We start from the raw sequence: 18820 nt of genomic DNA, 5'->3' as shown, positions 1-18820 counted from the left end.
ATTCAGGTTAAATGATAAACTGAGTATTAGATCGTGAGGAAAGCTTTACTGAAATGCATAAACTTTGATTCTTTTTACTCAAAACAATCTTCTCTTCATACTGGTATTGTGATTGCCTACCTTTATTGACATTTTTTAAAAAAGAAGAAATTGAATTCACACACAAGTCTGAGTCAAAATGGCTGAATGACTTCACTTAAGGCTTAATTAGAGACAGGTTTTTTAAAATGTGTTTTGTCAGTGTGTTTTTAAATTTTTAAAATTAAAACTTAATTTAAACGCTAACTTTAAAGCTTATATTGAAGATTATTTCATTTTACAGACCCCCTCCAAATTACAGCTTGGCCTTACTTTATTTTTACTAACAAATACAGGGGTGGGGTAGGGAGGAGGATGTGTACTAGATGAGTATTTGTAATTGTGTGGCTCTTGTTTTACATGCTGAGTCATCAAGCTCAATAACTTTTGCTTTCCCTTGGGCTATATTGTTTGGCTATAACTGAAGACATTTTGCTCTAGTTCAGGTCAAAATGAAAAGTTGGACCATTTTGTGTCAGTATTAGTACAGTATTAGACAGTGGTTTTCTTGGTTACCAAATTAAGCAGGATAACAGCATGGACCAGAAGATGCAAAGCAGGCTGAATTTGTTTTAACCAGTTCTCACATTGATGACAAATGATGACTTATCCTTGAAAATCAGGCCAGAAATGTTCAGCTCCACAGTGCTACTCAGAGTGTTGTACACATTAGGTTGTTTCATAGTAAAGGCAAGCAGGCACTTGCAGTCAACTCAGATGTAATAGAAAGAAGCTTGTGCAGGCTACCCCTACAAAATCAAATAACAAATAAACTATGAAAATCAGGAGTGGTAGATGTACCTTGAATCAGTTTGCCATTTGAAGAAACACCAGATTGGGTTCTATAGCAAAGATAATTGACTTTAACGGTCTGTACCACAGGTGGCCAATCATGAAGATGAAAATTTGGTAGAAGTCAGGGTCTAGTCCTTTTGAGGGTGGTGGTAGAGGGAGGAAAGGTGGAGCAAGAGGTGGGCATTTGGTGGATCTGTGCTGTTAACTGTATCAAGCAACAAGGGGACTGAATCTAGGTTTCATTTTGAGGAAAAAAATCTTTGGGCTCATTATTGGTTGTGTCGGGTCAGAATTTTGCACGTTAGGTTTTCAGTTGTTAATGAATTAATTTGGGAGACTACTTCACCCTCTTTTTCTTTTGCTGAGTATTTACAATGTGCATAGCATTCTGATAATCACGGGAAATATAAAAAAGGAAAAAATTTAGAGACTTACAAACTAAAATTTCCATTTTGAGGGGAAATAGGTTCACACTGGATTTTAGAATTCATGATTTGTTCATCTTTGCAAAGGATCCCTGTTTTTATTAGAAATATAAAATTCCCAGGAATTTTGAAAAAAAAAGAGGGAAAATGTAGTATGCTTATTTTTTATATTCCTTTTACAGCTCTAAAGTCAGGTTGATAATATAGGAATACAAATATGTATTCTGTGTAACTTTTCTAATAAAATTATCTTGTATAACACAGTAATAAAAATACCTCATTTAATTCATTTTTAAATGTTTTACATTTTGAACTTTGGGAAATCTAGCATTGTAGTTTTTGTCAGTTTGAAGTATATAAAATATTAAAGAGAGGAAGCCATTCTCATTTTTATGAACTTAAGGAAGACTTTTGTAATTAAGTGTTAAGATCCCTTCCTAGCCCTGCCTGAGCATGGCTAATAATGAAGGAATTGTCAGAAAGGGTTCAACTCTGGAGGGGAGAAGGTGTGAAGAAAAGCAGCTTATGGGTTAGGTAAGTAAGTTTATTCAAAAGTCATCAAATGGGGCTTACACTAAATCCAGTTCAGGGTGCAAAATCACCAGCATTTAAGAGGAAAATGCCCAGAACAAAATCAAAGATCCAAGACTGTTCTGCCTTTAGAATTGTGATTGCCTGAAGGCATAGATGCAAGAAAAACCTTTTTGAGCTACCAGCAAAGCAGGAGCTGTAGCTTCACATTCTTCCCCTACCTGGACATGCAGCAATTGCTCATGCACTTGACATGTACAATAGAATTATCCTCTGTCAAGCAGATATAAAAACATTAATTTTCTCAGAAGAGAGCTGAGGGGAAAGCCACGAATCTTGTTGAATGCAACTTTTCCCAAATGTAACTTAATTTAGTTGGCTACATATTCTCAACTCTAAGCATCAGCAGTTCTTCTGATGTTTCATTTTAAATTAGAAAACTAACATAATACATTGTACAAAGCAATGGATTAGGTGTCAGAAGAACCCAGGTTCAAATCCTGGCTCTACTGTTTACAAAATATTCATATTTGGACTAAGAATAATAGTTCATATTTATGTAGCCCTTAAAGGTTTGTGAAATCGTTTCCTTACAACAACCCAATGAGATAGGTGGTATCACTATTACCCTCTCTCTCTTTTAGGTACTCAAGTGATTTGCCTATCACAAAATATATGAGTTGGAAGTAACTTCAGAAGCCATTTAGTCTAACTCCTGCCCCCTTACAGCAGAGGTATCAAACTCGCAGCCTGTAAAACTCCAAAGTGCTTATATTAGCTGTTTTATCTGCCACATCACACTAACTTGTGTTGAACTCGTAATGCACTCTAAAACCAAAGTCTTATTCCCATAAAGTACTCCAGCTATGTATGCCTCCTCCACTCCACACTCACATAGTTGATTTTTTAATCCTTGTACAAGGATTATAAGTTTACTAAATTGAGGCAGTAACTTGGCCCACTGGGAAAAGCGCTGCATTTGGAATCAGAGGCCTCCTTGATGTCAATTCTGGCTCTGCCACTTACTCAGATCACTTTGCTTCTTTGTTCCTTAGGGGTTTTTTGAGGGATATTTCACCTCTGAGGTCCTGTCTAGCTCTAAATCTGTGACCTCATAAATTAATCTCATTTAGATCTGGCCTAATATTCTAGGCTTCAGGAAATTGTAAAACTCCTTTTATGACTCTAAGCTTTCTATGGAAGTAAAGGTCCATCTTTTTTATAACAACATACTACCATTGTTGCTCTTTGGCCGTAAGATATAGGATGCAGTGTTTGACAGAGAAATAAGAATAAATATTACAGAGGGCAGTGGAAAGGCCAGTGGAAATAGAACTGCATGAGTAAACAATGTTGTCAAAGAAGAGAAGATGGGCTGATGAGGGATGATAGTGGATAGCCAGTGCTACACTAATGCCCTCATAATGTCAGAAGAAAAAAAAGGCTTTAAGCAGTTTAGTGGACCCTTTTGTAGTCTGCTTATGAGAGGACATGGTAAGAGTCAAACAAGATCAGCAGGAGTGGATGGATTGCAGTCTTAGTGTGTAGAGCTTCTGAGTTTATAAGATCATAGCTCTATTTGAGTATTTAAATTCATATTAGAGCAGAATTTTTTGAATCTGACATTTGTTCAGTGTATAGAGTTCATTTGAACTATTGGAACAAATGGATCATACTACCATTATAGCTGCCACTCCCAGCCTTTAAAGCCTAGTAAAGTGATAGGAATATATATACATATCAGTCTTTAAATCAGAAGTCAGCAAGAACCTCACACCAAAGAAGACCCTGGATCTCTCCTTAATCTTGTGAAAATAGTGGTGCCCTTGAATGGCAATAACACATGTTATTCTTGCAGTTGAGAGTTTTACTTTTCTGATTTTTATGAGTGGAAAAGAGTCTGATATTATGGTTTTATGTATTCTTTCACATAGTCTTTAGAAATCCCTTAAGAGAAATTAATAACCAAGTAACAATATTTAAACTCTTTATCTTAAACATTTTAGTCTTCATTGCCCACCAAAAAAAATTAATCTACACTTTGGGATAGAAAAATGTTTTTTTTCTTGAACTTTCACAATTTTAAATTCTAAATCATAGATATAATTATTAACTTAGTGACCAGAGGGTATACATCTTCTATAGTTTTGTCATTTTGTTTCCACAGACTACAAATGAAGTTGTTCTGGCTGTAGAGTTCCATCCAACAGATGCAAATACAATAATAACATGTGGCAAATCTCATATCTTTTTTTGGACCTGGAGTGGGAGTTCACTAACAAGAAAACAAGGAATTTTTGGAGTAAGGAACAGAATATTATTAATTTAATTTAGAAAATAAAAATGTAATGTGTTGGATTAGGTAAAAGTATATGGATATATCACATGACATAAGAAGTTTTCAAAATTCTGTTGTTTCTTTGCAGAAATATGAAAAACCCAAATTTGTTCAGTGCTTAGCTTTCTTGGGGAATGGAGATGTTCTTACAGGAGACTCAGGTGGAATCATTCTTATATGGAACAAAACTACTGTAGAGCCCACACCTGGGAAAGGACCTAAAGGTACAGTGTGATATTCTATCATAATTATGGCTTATTTCTTTTATATTGTCTGATTGTTCCTTCATTTCTTAGGGTCTTATCTAGATTATAGGAGATGGAGAGGCAACACGACAGCATAAGAAACCCCAAGATACAGTGTTATTTTTTTCTTTGAGGATTCCCTAACAACTGTTGGCTTTCTTAAATACATTTTTTGTAAATATCACTCATGCCATGCCACAAATATTTGATGGTTTGTTTTGCACAGAGCTCTGATTTAAATGTAGTCATCAGTATTTTATTTTGTTTTTTAAAAAGCATGAGGTCAACCTAATACCACTACCAACACTGACACTAGGTGAGTGATCATGGACAAATCACTTGACATCCCTCAAACCTCATTGTCCTTATTTGTAAAATGAGATATTGTGTGTGAAACATTTTGTAAACCTTGAAGTTCTATATAGATGTCAGCTATTAATATTAAGACAATCCCCAAGGAATTTAAAATATAGCTGAGGAAATAAAACACATGTGAAAAATTAACTAGTACAAGGAAACATAATGAATGTTTCAGGAATGATAAAGAGTATGGATACTGTAGCACTTGCAGAAGAGGAGGAGATTATCCTGGAGTAGTTTGGAACTAGGCAAATCTCCAGTTCCACTGCAGTTTGAGAGCAGAAAGGATGTGTTTCTGACATTTCATGTTGGAGTTCTGGACATATTTGTCACAGAAATATTATTCTAAATGATTCAGTTCATTGAATAGTTATGAAGTAAGGTCCTGTGCTAAATGTCAGGGTTGGAATACTAAAATGAATAAATTAAGAAAACTAGCCAGATCTTTTAGAATCAGGAGGCAAGGTAGAAATATGAAGAATCCACTAGTCACCTTTTGAAAGAAACCCTGAAATAAAAACTCCTAGGAATGTCGCAGCCAAAATCCAGAGCTTCTAGATCAAAGAAAAATGCAGCAAGCAGCCAGAAAGAAAGAATGGTTCAATCAGTTCACAACAACACCAACAGTGTATACCAATGTCTCAATTTTCCCACGTCCCCTCCAACATTTGTCATTCTTCTTTTCTGTCATATTAACCAATCTGGTAAGTGGGGTAGTACATCAGCTATTTTAGTTTACATTTTTCAATAATGATTTAGTACATTTCTTCATATGACTATAGGTAGTGTGAAAAATGCCTGTTCACATCCTTTGACCATTCATCAATTGGGGAATGGCTCTTCTTTTTTATAAATTTGACTCATTTCTCTGTACATTTGAAAAGTAAGGCCATTATCATAGAAACTTGCTGTAAAAAATTTTTCACAGCTGTGACTACTGTGTATTTCCCTCCATCCTATTCTCTCCTTTCACCCTATCCATCCTCCAAAGTGTTTTGCTTCTGACCACCACCTCCCCAAATCCACCCTCCCTTCTATCAGTCCCCCCTCCCGCATTTATCTTCTTCCCCTCCTACTTTACTGTAGGGTAAGATAGATTTCTATAGCCAACTGAGTGTGTACATTGTTCCTTCCTTCTGCCAGTTCTGATGAGAGTTAGGATTAAGCAATACTCACCTCCCCCCATCTTTCCCTTTGCTGTAATAGGTCTTTTGCACCTCTTCATGTGAGATAATTTACACCATTCTGCCTTTCCCTTCCCTTTTCTCCCAATGCATTCTTCTTTTTCATTCCTTAGTTTTGTTTTGGGATTTTTTTTAAAAATATAACATCTCATCAAAGTCAACTTATATCCACATCCTCTGTCTTATGCATACTTCTTCTAACTGCCCTAATTGTAATACAGTTCTTAAGAGTTACATGTATAATATGTCCATGTAGGAATGTAAACAGTATAACTTTACTGAGTCCCCTGTTTTCTTTTTCCTCTTTACCTTTTTATGCTACTCTTGAGCCTTATATTTGAAAATCGAATTTTCTGTTTAGCTCTGGTCTCTTCATCAGGAATGCTTGAAAGTCCTCTATTTCACTGAGTGTCCTTTTTTCCCCCAGAAGGATTATGCTCAGTTTCATTGGGTAGGTGATTCTTGGATGTAATCCTAGCTCCTTTGCTGTCCGGAATATCATATCCCAAGCCCTCGAATCCTTTAATGTAGAAACTGCTCAATTCTGTGTAATCTTGGCTATGGTTCCATGATATTTGAATTGTTCCATAATAGCTGCTTACAATATTTTCCCCTTGACCTGGGAGCTCTGGAATTTGGCTGGAATATCCACTGGGAGTTTTCATTTTGAGGTCTCTTTTGAGAGGTGATCAGTGGATTCTTTCAATTTCTGTTTTACTTATTGGCTCTAGGATATCAGGGTAATTTTCTTTGATGATTTCTTGAAATATGATGTCCAGACTTTTGGGGGGGGGGGGTAGATGAGGGAGAATCATGGTTTTCAGGTAGCGCAATAATTCTTAAGTTATCTCTCCTGGTTCTATGTTCCAGGTCAGTTGTTTTTCCAATAAGACATTTCACATTTTCTTCTATTTTTCTGATTCTTTTGATTGATTCTTGGTGTTTCATGAAGTCATTAGCCTCCATTTGCCCTATTCTAATTTTTAAGGAATTATTTTCTTCAGTTAGTTTTTGTACATCCTTTCCCGTTTGGCCAATTCTACTTTTTAAGGAATTGTTTTCTTCAGTGAATTTTAGTACACCTTTTTCCATTTTTTTGTTCTTCCTTTACCAAGCTGTTGACCCTCTTTTCATGATTCTCTTGCATCACTCTCATTTCTTTTCCAAATTTTTCTTCTATCTCTCTTATTCAATTTTTAAAATATATCATTGTTAAACTCTTCTGGGAGTTCTTTTTGGGCATGAGACCAATTCTCATTTTGCTTTGAGGCTTTGCATATTGGCATTTTGATATTGTTGTATTCTTTGGAGTTTGTGTTTTGATCTTCCCTGTTGCCATAATACCTTTCTGTGGTCAGGGGATTATTTGTTTCTCATTTTCCAGCCTATTTCTTGACTTTTAAAGTTGAATTTTGCTCCTGGAGTATAGGAGACACTGTTGCAAGCTTTTTGCAGGGGGCCAGGGGCCTGGCCACTGACCTTCTGCATTGGACTCTCCAGGCCCAGCCATTCACCTGCTGCATTGGGGTCTCCATGCCTGGCCACTGGCCTGCTGCACCGGGGGATGGAGGCCTCACAGATGGCCAGCTGTGCCAGGGGCCACAGGGCCTCAGTTGCTAGCCTGTGCTGGGCCTAGGGTCCTCTTGCTGGCTTGTTTAGTGGCCAACTGCACTGGGCTGTGTTCCTTCCCCCCCTCATTTTACCAGGGTGAGACAGAATTTTCCTGCAGCCCTTCTAAGTTATCTTGGGCTGGAAAATTGTTTCACCCTGTCCTTTGTGGGTTCTGCTGTTCTGCAGTTCATTTTGAGGCATTATTTAATGTTGTTTGGAGGGGAATTTGGGAGAGCTCAGGCAAGTCACTGCCTTTTCTCCAGCATGTTGGCTCCCTATTCCATAAAATCGCCTTTTTTTAGATAAATGTACGTTTATCTAAATGTACTCCATATCCAGCCCATTGGAGTTGCACTCTCTGAAGTAGAGTTTGAATGGTTGACAGTTCAGCTCAAGAAAGGACCTCAGTGTCCAGTAGCTTATCTTGCCAGGTAATCTTCAGAATCTCCTTAAGACAATTCAGATAGAAGCAGTTCAGTTTTCTAGAATGGCATTGGTAGACTGTCTAGGTTTAATAGGCATACAACAATGAGGTCAACACAATGGCTCTGTAAGACCTTCATTTTAATATAAAGCCTAATACCTCTTCTTTCTCACACTTTCTTTTGGAGCCTTCCAAACGCTGAGCATGTGCAACAGGCGCACCCTGGTAAAACCATCTTGGTAAACAGGCTAAACTAGATTGAGGGTAACTGATGGGCCTCAGACCTGTCAATGAGTTGGGGGATGTCTACCCCTACAGAATGGGTGGGTGAGAGCAGTTTGTTCCAATGGGCTATGAAGGTGGTGGAAGCAGGTGCTGTGGAGGCCTTTGAGCTCGGTCAGACATTGAAGATACCAAGGTCATTCACGAAGAAGATAAGAAGACTGGGAAGGGCTGGTTAAAGAGTTAGGAATATGGCATCATAGAAGCAAAAGGATAGAGTATCCCAAAGGAGACATTAAAAAAATATCAGATACTGCAGAGAGGTCAAAAGAAGGATGAGGACTGAAAAGGACCATTGGATTTAGAGATTAGAAAGTCACTTTGGTGACTTTTAAGAAAGCAGTTTCACTGGAATGGTTGGAGCAGAGGCCTGTTGCAAGGAGTTAAAGCGAAAGTGGATCACAGGTAAGCTGTAGAGTTAATAATGGTGTCATTTAATAGTGTCTAATAATAATATTTATATAACAATTTAAGGTTTGCTACCATTTGTATTACAAATATATCTCATTTTGTCCTCACAACAACCCTGAGAGGTAAGTGCTATAATTGTCACCTTTTAGCAGATTAAGAAACTGAGGCAGACAGGTTAAGTGACTTCCCCAGGGTCACACAACCAATAAGAGTCTGAGCCTGTATTTGAATCCAGGTCTTACTGATTCCAGGTCCAACACACTATCTACACTAGCAACCTCACATCTAAGAGTCTTAAACATCCTCACTGCTTTTCGGAAAATCTGCTTCACCTTTGTACCTGTTACATTCAGTTGAGCCTTGTTATTGCATGCAATGTAAGTAGGAATTCCATACGATTGTGTTGAAATAATATTGTTTGAAGTTATATATCATTATGTGCTGCAATTTTTCAGTATCAAAAGAGACTCAGTTTACTTGGTTTTGTTCCAGAGTTTCTCCAGTTCGTGTTATTTTGTATATCTGGTCCAGCACTAATGTATTCCATTAATATCTTTCAAACTCCAAAGTAATTTGGGAAGTGTTAGACTAAGGAAACACCAGTATAAATCTGATATCTAAGTATGATGGCCAAATGTGGCAGAAATATAAAAGTCATCCTCTCAGCCATATAAGCCTTACAGAGAAGTCCAGCAAATACATTTTGACAGGTTAGCTTGTGTTTTATGGCAACTTTTGTTTCAGTTGAATATTCAGCTAAATAAAAAGAGGGTATTACAATTAAGTGTCCACAAATCGGTGCAATTAAGCCAGAAGGTATAGTAGCTTTTAAATTCAAGGATAATCATTTTTCTTGGCAATTGCTTTACACATTATTTGGCTTAAACTAGTATGCCAATAATATAGCCATGTAAAAAAAATCTTTGGCTATAGCCAAAAAAAACCTCATTTATAAATCAGTTTTATATGTAAATACTGCCTAAAAGGAAACTTGCCATAAATTTGTGTTTAAAACTTGAAGTATTAAGATTCTTTTAATTATATTAATGTTAGAACATTTAGGAAATTTATTGGAAAAAATCCACTGGAATGTAAGATTGTATAAAGCCTGATGTTTGTCCAACTTTAAGTCTGCCATTAGAACATAAAAGTCTACCATATTAGGCTGTAAGTGTCTAAAAAGTTTTGCTTTAGAAATATGTAGGACAGGGGCAGCTAGGTGGCACAGTGAGTAGAGCACTGGCCCTGGAATCAAGAGGACCTGAGTTCAAATCCGGCCTCAGACACTGGACACACTTACTAGCTGTGTGACCTTGGGCAAGTCACTTAACCCCAATTGCCCTGCCTTCCCCCCTCCAAAAAACAAAAACAAAACAAAGAAATATGTAGGACAGTTGTGTTGTAAGCCTGTATTTAGGAGAGTAGAGGGGAAGATTTTGATGGGCATCAGTAAACTATGCCTTTATATTTTGTGATTATTTAATTAATATAAACGATCTTAATTTTTACAGTAATATATTAACTTCTTAATAGTTGTCTCTTTTCTCACTTTCTTTTTTCCAAGAATAGCAAAGCAAGTCCTTTGTCCTGTTAAATACTTACTGAAACTTATAGCTGACTAAATAGCAGAGAATACAATTATTTATTGTTAAAATGTCCGAAGTGTTTTCAGGTGATATATACTGAAGTCAGCCATTGAGAATAATGTTCTCAACACTTAATTTGTTAGAGTTCTACTCTGTTCTTTGGATTTGGGCAAATCTCTTCCTTTCTTCCTGTCCAGTTATAGCCACCAATGAAATAATCGTAGATGCACTATCTTGTTGGACCACATTTATAAATTAGACAAAGAAACCATTGTGTTTGTAGCTAAATTTTTTATGATACTGTTAAGCAGCCCCTAAAATTTTTTAACTGATTGGCAAGATCTTCTCTCCTACTTTTTCTGTAGAAAATGTATTCAATAATCATTAACCCATAGAACTAGAAATGATCTTAGTCCAACGTTGAGTACAACTCACTCCTTTTACAGATGAAAAAAGCCAAGGCCCACAGAGAAATGACTTCTAGCTTAAGGTCACTCAGCTAGTTAATGTGAGAGCTAGTCTTCCAACTCCCATATCTGTTGTTGTTTCCACTGTGCCATGCTGTATAGGCCTTCATCTTTTGATTTTCTTCCCTTAATTCTGCAAGATATAATTGTCCAGAAAAGTATCCTGCCTTCAAACCAACAAACAGGAAAGTTGGGGGACTTTTTGCCCAAACTGATCACACACACACACAATCTAAGGATTACACTTCTATTCCTATCTAAGCACTAAGAAAAGAAGGTCACAAGGCAGCTAGGTTGCACAGTGGATAGAGCACTGGCCCTGGAGTTAGGAAGACCTGAGTTCAAATGGGGCCCTAGACACTTAGGAGCTGTGTGACCCTGGGCAAGTCACTTAACTCTGATAGCTTCCCTCCCCCCCCCCCCAAAAGTCACATTTTGCATCCCCAAAAGACTTCTTAAACTTTCAAGCATTTATAGAGAGGTAGAAAGCCAATCATCCTACTTAGATTAAAGGCTATTATTAAAAATCTGCTCTCTGGCACTGTACCAAGTTAAATACTATGTCACATGAGTGTTAGTCTTGGAATCAGAAGACTTGTTCTACCTCTAGCTCTTGCAAACTAGGTACATGAACTTCTGAAAGGCGTTTAACTTCTCTGTAAGTTTCGCTCCCTATTTGTAAAAACAAAAAACAATATCTGTTGTTATAAGGAAATTATAGGAAGTATAACTAAAAAACTATGACCAAAAAAAGAGATTTCCGTGTGGCTTTGGGAAAGTCTTGCTGCTTTAATGGTCCTGCTGTGTTTACTGTTTGTTGACTACAAAAAAAAAAATCAACTCTGTGGTTACTTTATAGTGATTATCTATCAAGGCACCTTGAAAAGTTTAAAACACTATACCCAAGGATAGTTAAACTTTTATTGAGCATCTGCTATGTTTAGCACTCCACTAGATGGGGACATACAAGGAAGGAATGTGTGGCAGAGTGGAGAAAACTTGGGCTTACTCTGGCACAAATACCAAAGGTTACAAACACATGGAGTTTTGTTGGGGTTTTTTTGGTTTTTGGTTGGCACACAGTGCTAGAACTTATTTTCTAAGGCTTTAAGAAATGGAAATTAAGTAGCTAATATCTAGCTTTTCTCTAATTTAAGTGTAAAGAACTTTTTTTTTCTATCTTTTGGAGGGGAGGGGCAGTGGAGGGGGAGCAATCTCGGTTAAGTGACTTGACCAGAGTCACACAGCTAGTCTAAGTGTCTAACGGCTGCATATCTAGTAAGGAAAAGGAGCTGATAAGCATGACTTCATTCCCACTCCTTTCTTCCTTTAAGCTCTCTAGTCAGGTTTCAGAAGTTAAATAGTTCCTAATTTGGGGGTGATAGGGATTTTGAGGACATAATGAAGGATAACTGGCTCTTGGCAGCAAAAAGTAGGACTGTGAAGAACTCAACAGGCTTCTTCATCACATCGGAAACTTCAGCATCAAAAACTGATATGATTTTATCAGTGGAAATGTCATTAAAGAAGAAGCGGTGCCATCGACTTTGATCTTGCACCATAAGGACCATGAGACTCTTCCATCTGATTTTCAACTGAAGCTATCTGTGTATCCCCAGGGCTTAGCATAGAGCTTTTCATATAGTAGCAATGCTTTTTCAGTAAATGCTTTTTTAAAAAAAATTCATTCATCACCTTTTGCAATGTAAACAACCCACAATTTAATATTTTCATTTTAAAGAGTAAGTAGACAGGCACCATTAAAACTATTTATTGTTCAGGATTACTCATTATAAAGAATAGACCAGAAAATCACTCTTCCTAGGAGCCATCAGGACACAAGTAGATGTTGCATAGAACTCTTTATTGGAATTGAACCTACATTACTTTGTACCAAATCTCATTTTGCTTATTATATTAACTGACATGGGAAGTAATTTGTCTCAGTAATTTAAGTGAAAGAATTAATGAATCAGTAATCGATTATTAGAAGCTTACTCTGTTCCAGGCACTATGCTTAAGTCCTGTGTGTACAAATAGGAGAGAGCAATATAATCCTTGCCCACCAGAAGTTTGCCTCCCTATGGGGACAACACATAAAAAGAGCTAGAAAATAGTGGTGGGGAGGTTATCCACATGGCTTGAGACAATTTGAAAGTACCTTTGAGGCCTTGTTCTGCACAAAATAAAATAAAAGCTTACCTATTAAAGCCCAAGCACCTGGAGGCAGAGTGAGATTATTAAGGTGGCAAATAGTTTTTAAAACATGTTGAAATAGACAGGCATGGGTAATAAATTCTTAACTATGTTCAGATATTTAGCACTTAGTAATATTAGTGCTCAGATTTCTTTTTTTTATAAATTTAGAAAAATCTTTAATATCTTCTCTGTAATTTTAGTTTTCTGATTTGTTGAATCATCTCAGTATCCTGATTTGTCATACTGCATGTTTCTGTTCCTTGTTTTGCTCTGTAATTCTAAAGACTTTGATGGAAAATGGAATAGCCAATGTTATTTTTTTCCTCCCCATCTTAGGTGTATATCAAATACTCAAACAAATCAAAGCTCATGATGGCAGTGTTTTCACACTTTGTCAGATGAGGAATGGGATGCTACTAACTGGAGGAGGGAAAGACAGAAAAGTAATTTTGTGGGATCATGACCTAAATCCTGAAAGAGAAATAGAGGTAAGAGGGGAGACTTTGATTCTGAATACAAAAATATTTGCCCGTCCCAAACTCTGAAATAGCCTCAGAGCACCCAACCTAAGTCAGGAAGACTCCTCTTCCCAAGTTCCAGTCTGACCTCAGACACTTCCTAGCTGTGTGACCCTGGGCAAGTAACTTAACCCTGTTTACCTCGGTTTCCTCATCTAGAAAATGAGCTGGGAAGGAAATGGCAAAGCACTTGAGTATCTTTGCCAAGAAAACCCCAAATAGAGTCACAAAGAGTCAGACATGACCGAAACGATTAAACAGCAACAACAAAACAGGCAAAGATTAGCACTTGCCTACTATTTTGATACTTGGTTTGCCTTCTGCACTCTCCCTCCCTTTTTTCCTTCCTTTTTTTTTCTCACCCTCACTCTAAACCAGAGAAGGACATGTCAAAATAATGATTTTGTCATTTACGATTACCTTTCTTAAAACAGAGGTGTTAGCAAATAGGAAAGCCCTTTGTTCTTAAAAATGAATGCTGTTGGGCAGAAGATTTGTGCTTGTAAGACGGGTAACGCTAGCACACAGGAGGGCTCCTAGCACAGGTTCACTCTTGAGCTGGTCAGACAGGAAGGAGGGGTTAATAATCTTACTTTATTCTAGTCTAGTCTTCTCACAGGAGGGTTGCTGATAATGAGAACACCAACTCCTACAGCATTCCCTAATCACCCTTCTCACAGGGAATGGTGAGAAGGGAGGCAACTCCATACGTCTCAGTGGGGTCAATTGAGACAGGCACAGCTTGTGTACTTCCCTAAATCCCCTCAAGCCTCAGTGGGGGCTGGTTGAAGCAAACACAGATTCCCCCCAAGCCTTGATGGGGGCCGATCAAGGCACACACAGCATTCCAGCTTTGTGCATTCAACCCTAAGGATTTCCTACTCACTGACCAGTGCCCACCTGCTTTATAGGGCATCAGACAAAGAAGGCATATTGCCAGCAATAGCCTCACAAGTTTATATCACCTCATCCCTATGTCTCACTGCGCAGTTGGCAGTAGATATTTACAATTTAAGCACAAATGTTTATATTACTTATTACATAACCCTGCGCAAGCATGGTGGAGATGTTTTGAACCATAATCATGAGAACTTATGTCTGATACCTGGGAACAAGAGATTGTTTTATGGCTATGGATCCTGGGAAACTAAACTCTAAGAAAGAATAACAAAAATCTGCCTTACTTACAGTCCTGGATGGATGTACCATCGCTCAATGAGCATTTATTATCAGATGCCAAAATTATTTATACTGTTATTTTCTAAGGTACTATAGTTTAGGTACAAAACTTTAAACAACAGAACCAGGAGAACATTGTACACAGTAACAGTCACAGTGTGCAATGACAGATTTTTGATAGACTTAGCCCTTCTCAGCAATGCAAGGACCTAAAACAGTTCCAAAGGACTTATGATGGAAAATGGCATTCACGTCCAGAGAAAGAACTCTGGATTTGGAATGCAGAATGGAGCAGACTATTTTCTTTTTTATTTTGGTTTTCTTTCTCACGATTTCTCTCATTCATTATAATTCTTCTATGCGACATGGCTAATGTGAAAATGTGTTTAATAGGAATGTATGTGTAGAGCCCATATCAGATTGCATGCCATCTTGGGGAGGGTGGGGGAAGGGAGAGAGAGAAAATTTTAAACTTATGGAAGTGAATGTTGAAAACTAAAAATAAATTATTGTTTAAAAAAAAATAAAAACTTTAGCTGATTTTCTTAATCTCCCAGGTCTTGAAGCAATGTAATGTAGACAGAGCCCTGGATTTGTATTCAGACATGAATCTGTGCTACAGCTCAGCCAGTTGCTGGGGCCTTGGGCAAAGCATATCAACCTCTCTGAACTCCAGAGTCCTTTTCTACAAAATTGATAACAATAATAACTCACAGAGTAGTTGTGAGGAAAATACTGTATCAATTTAAAGTACCGGGTACCTGTGTGCTGCTATTATTTAAATAAATTAAGTAGATTTAATAGTTTCTCCAGGAGATATTTCAATGTGTATAATTATAAGCTAGATTTAATATACATTGTAGAGATATGAGAATAAAGGGGGTACTAGAATAGTCCATTTTCCATGGGATCTTTGCTTTTACATCCAGAAGTCTCTAGTTGATCTGAAATATAAACAAGAGCTCAGATAACCAAGTTATTTTTTCACATTCTGAGTGCCGTGAGAATATGAGGAAGGAACAAGCAAGCTTCTCCAAATTGTTTTCTACAGCAGACCATCTCTTCAGTCACAGAACTGACTGAAAGTTAAAGAGAATACACACTCCCTTTATGTTTACTATTCATTGATTGCTCCTTCCTCAAAAAAAAAGGCATTTCATTGTGTAAAGTTAAATGTAGCCTTTAAAGGCTTTCCTTCAAGCTACTGCCCATGTATAAGCCAGGATCATGCAAAATTGCTTAATAAAACCTTTTTTTCAGTGAACTTCTGATGTTAATATCAAGTAAGGCATAAAATGTGTGTCTGTGTACATATATGCCAGCCATATCCACCACTGTCTTAGATGATGTCCTGTGCAAAATTAAAATACAAGAGAGGTTCTCTATAGATTGTGAGGTTCCCTAGATGTTCCTGTCTATAAATGTATGGATTGTGTCAAGGTCCAGAATACCACAAGATCTCGTCATGAAAGTAAGAGAGTCAGGAAACATGTATTTGGCACCTACTGTGTGCCCGGCACTGTGGTAAGAGCTTTACAATTGTTACTCGTTTGATCCTCACAACAATCCTGGGAGCTAAGAGCTATTATCATCATCTCCATTTTACAGATGAGGAAAATGAGGCAAGCAGAGATTTAGTGACTTGCCCAAGGTCACACAGCTAATAAGTACCTGAGCCTGGTTTTGAACTCAGAGCTTCCTAACTCCAGGTCTAGCAGTCTATCCCACTGCATCACCTAGTTACCTGGTACCTGTAAATGCAGTGTTATCTCATCAAAATAAAAAAGAAAGAGAGAGAGACTTAAATAATACATTCTCAAAGTAGAAAGACTTTACAAGGTATAAAACTGCGCTTTTTTAGTGATGCCAAGATCCAAAATTGCTTTTAAATAGGATTCAGTATTTAAGTGACCAAGAAAGGAAAGACATTGAGTTTCCTTTTTCATTTAAAAAAAATATCAGTTAAATAATGCATTCTTTTGGTTCCATGAATTTGTGTGATTCCTGTTCTACCCCCCACCCCCATGCCTGAGATACAGTCCTTCCATATTTTAAAATCTTTCTCTTTCTTCAGACTTAAGCTCAATTTCTACCACCTTCTTGAGGTTTTCCTGGTTTCTTCCCCCTCAAAGCTAAAATTGATTTCTCCTTTTAAGATTATTTTTCTGCCTGTCTGTGTACATGTCACATACTCTCTAATAAATTGGAAGACCCATGAAGGCAAAAACCTATAGATTTTCTTTTATCTCTGTATATTCAGTGCTTGATACATTGTCCCCTATGAAGGTATTTATTAAATATGTTTTTTTAAATTTTGTTTTTCTCCAAGTACTTTTGGAATAAGATTTTTAGAATAGGAGATGGTCTGAAAAGTAGAGCCCTGTCCATCTCCTGGGTTTTGTTTCTAGATAGAGAGAAATTGGTTAACAGTTACATTATCACAGCTTTGAGATAATCAGGCAATTCCATTTCCCATAATATTTGCCTTTTCAGTGAAGGTGCAATTCCTTTGTAGCCAAAGGAGCACCCAATTAATACCATTTGCACTTTTGCTCTTTGTCCTAACTCTAAGTTTTTACATTCAGGTCTTCAATGATATCTATTTTCACACCATTAGAAGAATCGTGTTAGGACCAATTGTAAAGGAGGGAATCAGTTATTTAGGTATAACATTCAGCATACTGGAAGGGATTGTTTACCTAAGAGCCTTATTAATAGTAACTTACCCTTTCATTTAATCTTAGTGACCCTGTAAGTGAGTTAGATATTAGACATATCACTATTCACACTTAGAGATGAAGAAACTAGAACACCAGAAAAGTGAAGAGACTTGTCCAAGCCCACGTGGCTAGTAACTGTCCAAGATGGGATTTGAACACAGGCCTCTCATGGCTCCAAGTCAGATAGTTTCCTGACATACCATTTTACCTTTTTATTGATCAATAGTTGATGCCCTTCCACAAAAAAAGTAAATTGTAATTGTGTACCACAAATGCAGCCTTCAAAGATAGTCATTACTGTGTATTAAAATGTACAAAATGGCTTCACAGAAATTTATTTTTTAGGTTCCTGAACAGTATGGAGCAATCCGGGCAGTTGCAGAAGGAACAGCAGATCAATTTTTAGTTGGCACATCGAGAAATTTTATTCTACGGGGAACATTTAATGATGGTTTTCAAATAGAAGTACAGGTAAGCTATATCTTTTTGAGGATTAAATAAAAATTCTCAGTGAGACTTTTTTTTTTTACCCTTAACATTTATGTGGGGGGTTTTTTGATAAAAATGTTTTTTTGGTTTTCCAGTTATTTTTTTTCTTCTCATCTTCCTACCCCACTCCCACCCCCCAAAATAAACCAACCTTATAATAAAGCAAATGTGAATTCTCATATTGGTCATGTTCGTGTCCAAAATTGTACATATATATCATTCTGCTTATGAGTCCGTCACCTATTTCAGGAAGGTAGCAGCATTCTTCCTCATTGCTCTTCTAGATTCATGATTTATCATTATGTTGATCAGTTTTTTAAGTCTTTTAAAACTGTTCATTTTTACAGTAAAAATTGCTCTTCTGGTTCTGTTCACTCTACATTAATCCTGACGTGTCTTTCCAATTTCCCTGTAATTGCCTCTCCATTTCTTACAGCACAGTAGTATTCCATTGTAATTATACCATAGTTCATTCAGCCAATCCCAATTGATGGGCAGATACTTCCTTTTTCACCAGTTCTTTGCTGCCACAAAGAGAGCTATTATAATATTTTTGTGCACATAAAACCTTTTCCTCTTTTATCTCCTTGGAGTGGAGGACTAGTTGTAGTCTTGCTGGGTCAAAGAATATGCAAATTTTAGTAACATTTTGGCCATAGGTAATTTGTATTTTTCTGTTACTAATTTGGAGCATTTTTTCATATGGCTAGATATGGTTTAGATTTCTTTCCTTGAGAACCACCTATTCATATCCTTCGACCACTTATCAATTGGGGAATGGCTCTTCTGGCTCTTATTCTTATAATTTTTAATCCCTTTCTTGGAATTGAGACGTTTATCAGATAAACTCACTGCAAAGATTTTTTTTCCTTCCTGTTAACTTATTTCGCTTCCAGGCTTAGATGCATTAACTTTTTGCACAAAGGCTTTTTAATTTTAGGTATTTGCTTCCATCCTGATCTCCTTTACTTTTTTCCT

At 37.0% G+C, this 18820-nt stretch overlaps 1 protein-coding gene across 5 annotated transcripts in view; it reads left to right on the top strand.

Moving 5' to 3' along the window:
* EML4 (EMAP like 4) overlaps positions 1-18820 on the top strand; it is a 174087-nt gene that overhangs the window by 125198 nt on the left and 30069 nt on the right. For all 5 annotated transcript variants that reach the window (XM_036749103.1, XM_036749102.1, XM_036749100.1 and 2 more), the window contains 4 exons: positions 3997-4131; positions 4256-4391; positions 13273-13424; positions 17699-17824. In XM_036749103.1, coding sequence (XP_036604998.1) covers positions 3997-4131; positions 4256-4391; positions 13273-13424; positions 17699-17824 — 549 coding nt within the window. The remainder of the gene's footprint in view (positions 1-3996; positions 4132-4255; positions 4392-13272; positions 13425-17698; positions 17825-18820) is intronic.

The sequence above is a fragment of the Trichosurus vulpecula genome, chromosome 3, assembly GCF_011100635.1.
Source record: "Trichosurus vulpecula isolate mTriVul1 chromosome 3, mTriVul1.pri, whole genome shotgun sequence".
NCBI lineage: Eukaryota > Metazoa > Chordata > Mammalia > Diprotodontia > Phalangeridae > Trichosurus > Trichosurus vulpecula.
Note: the sequence above shows the minus strand (reverse complement) of the source record. Positions and strands in the feature narration are given on the sequence as shown.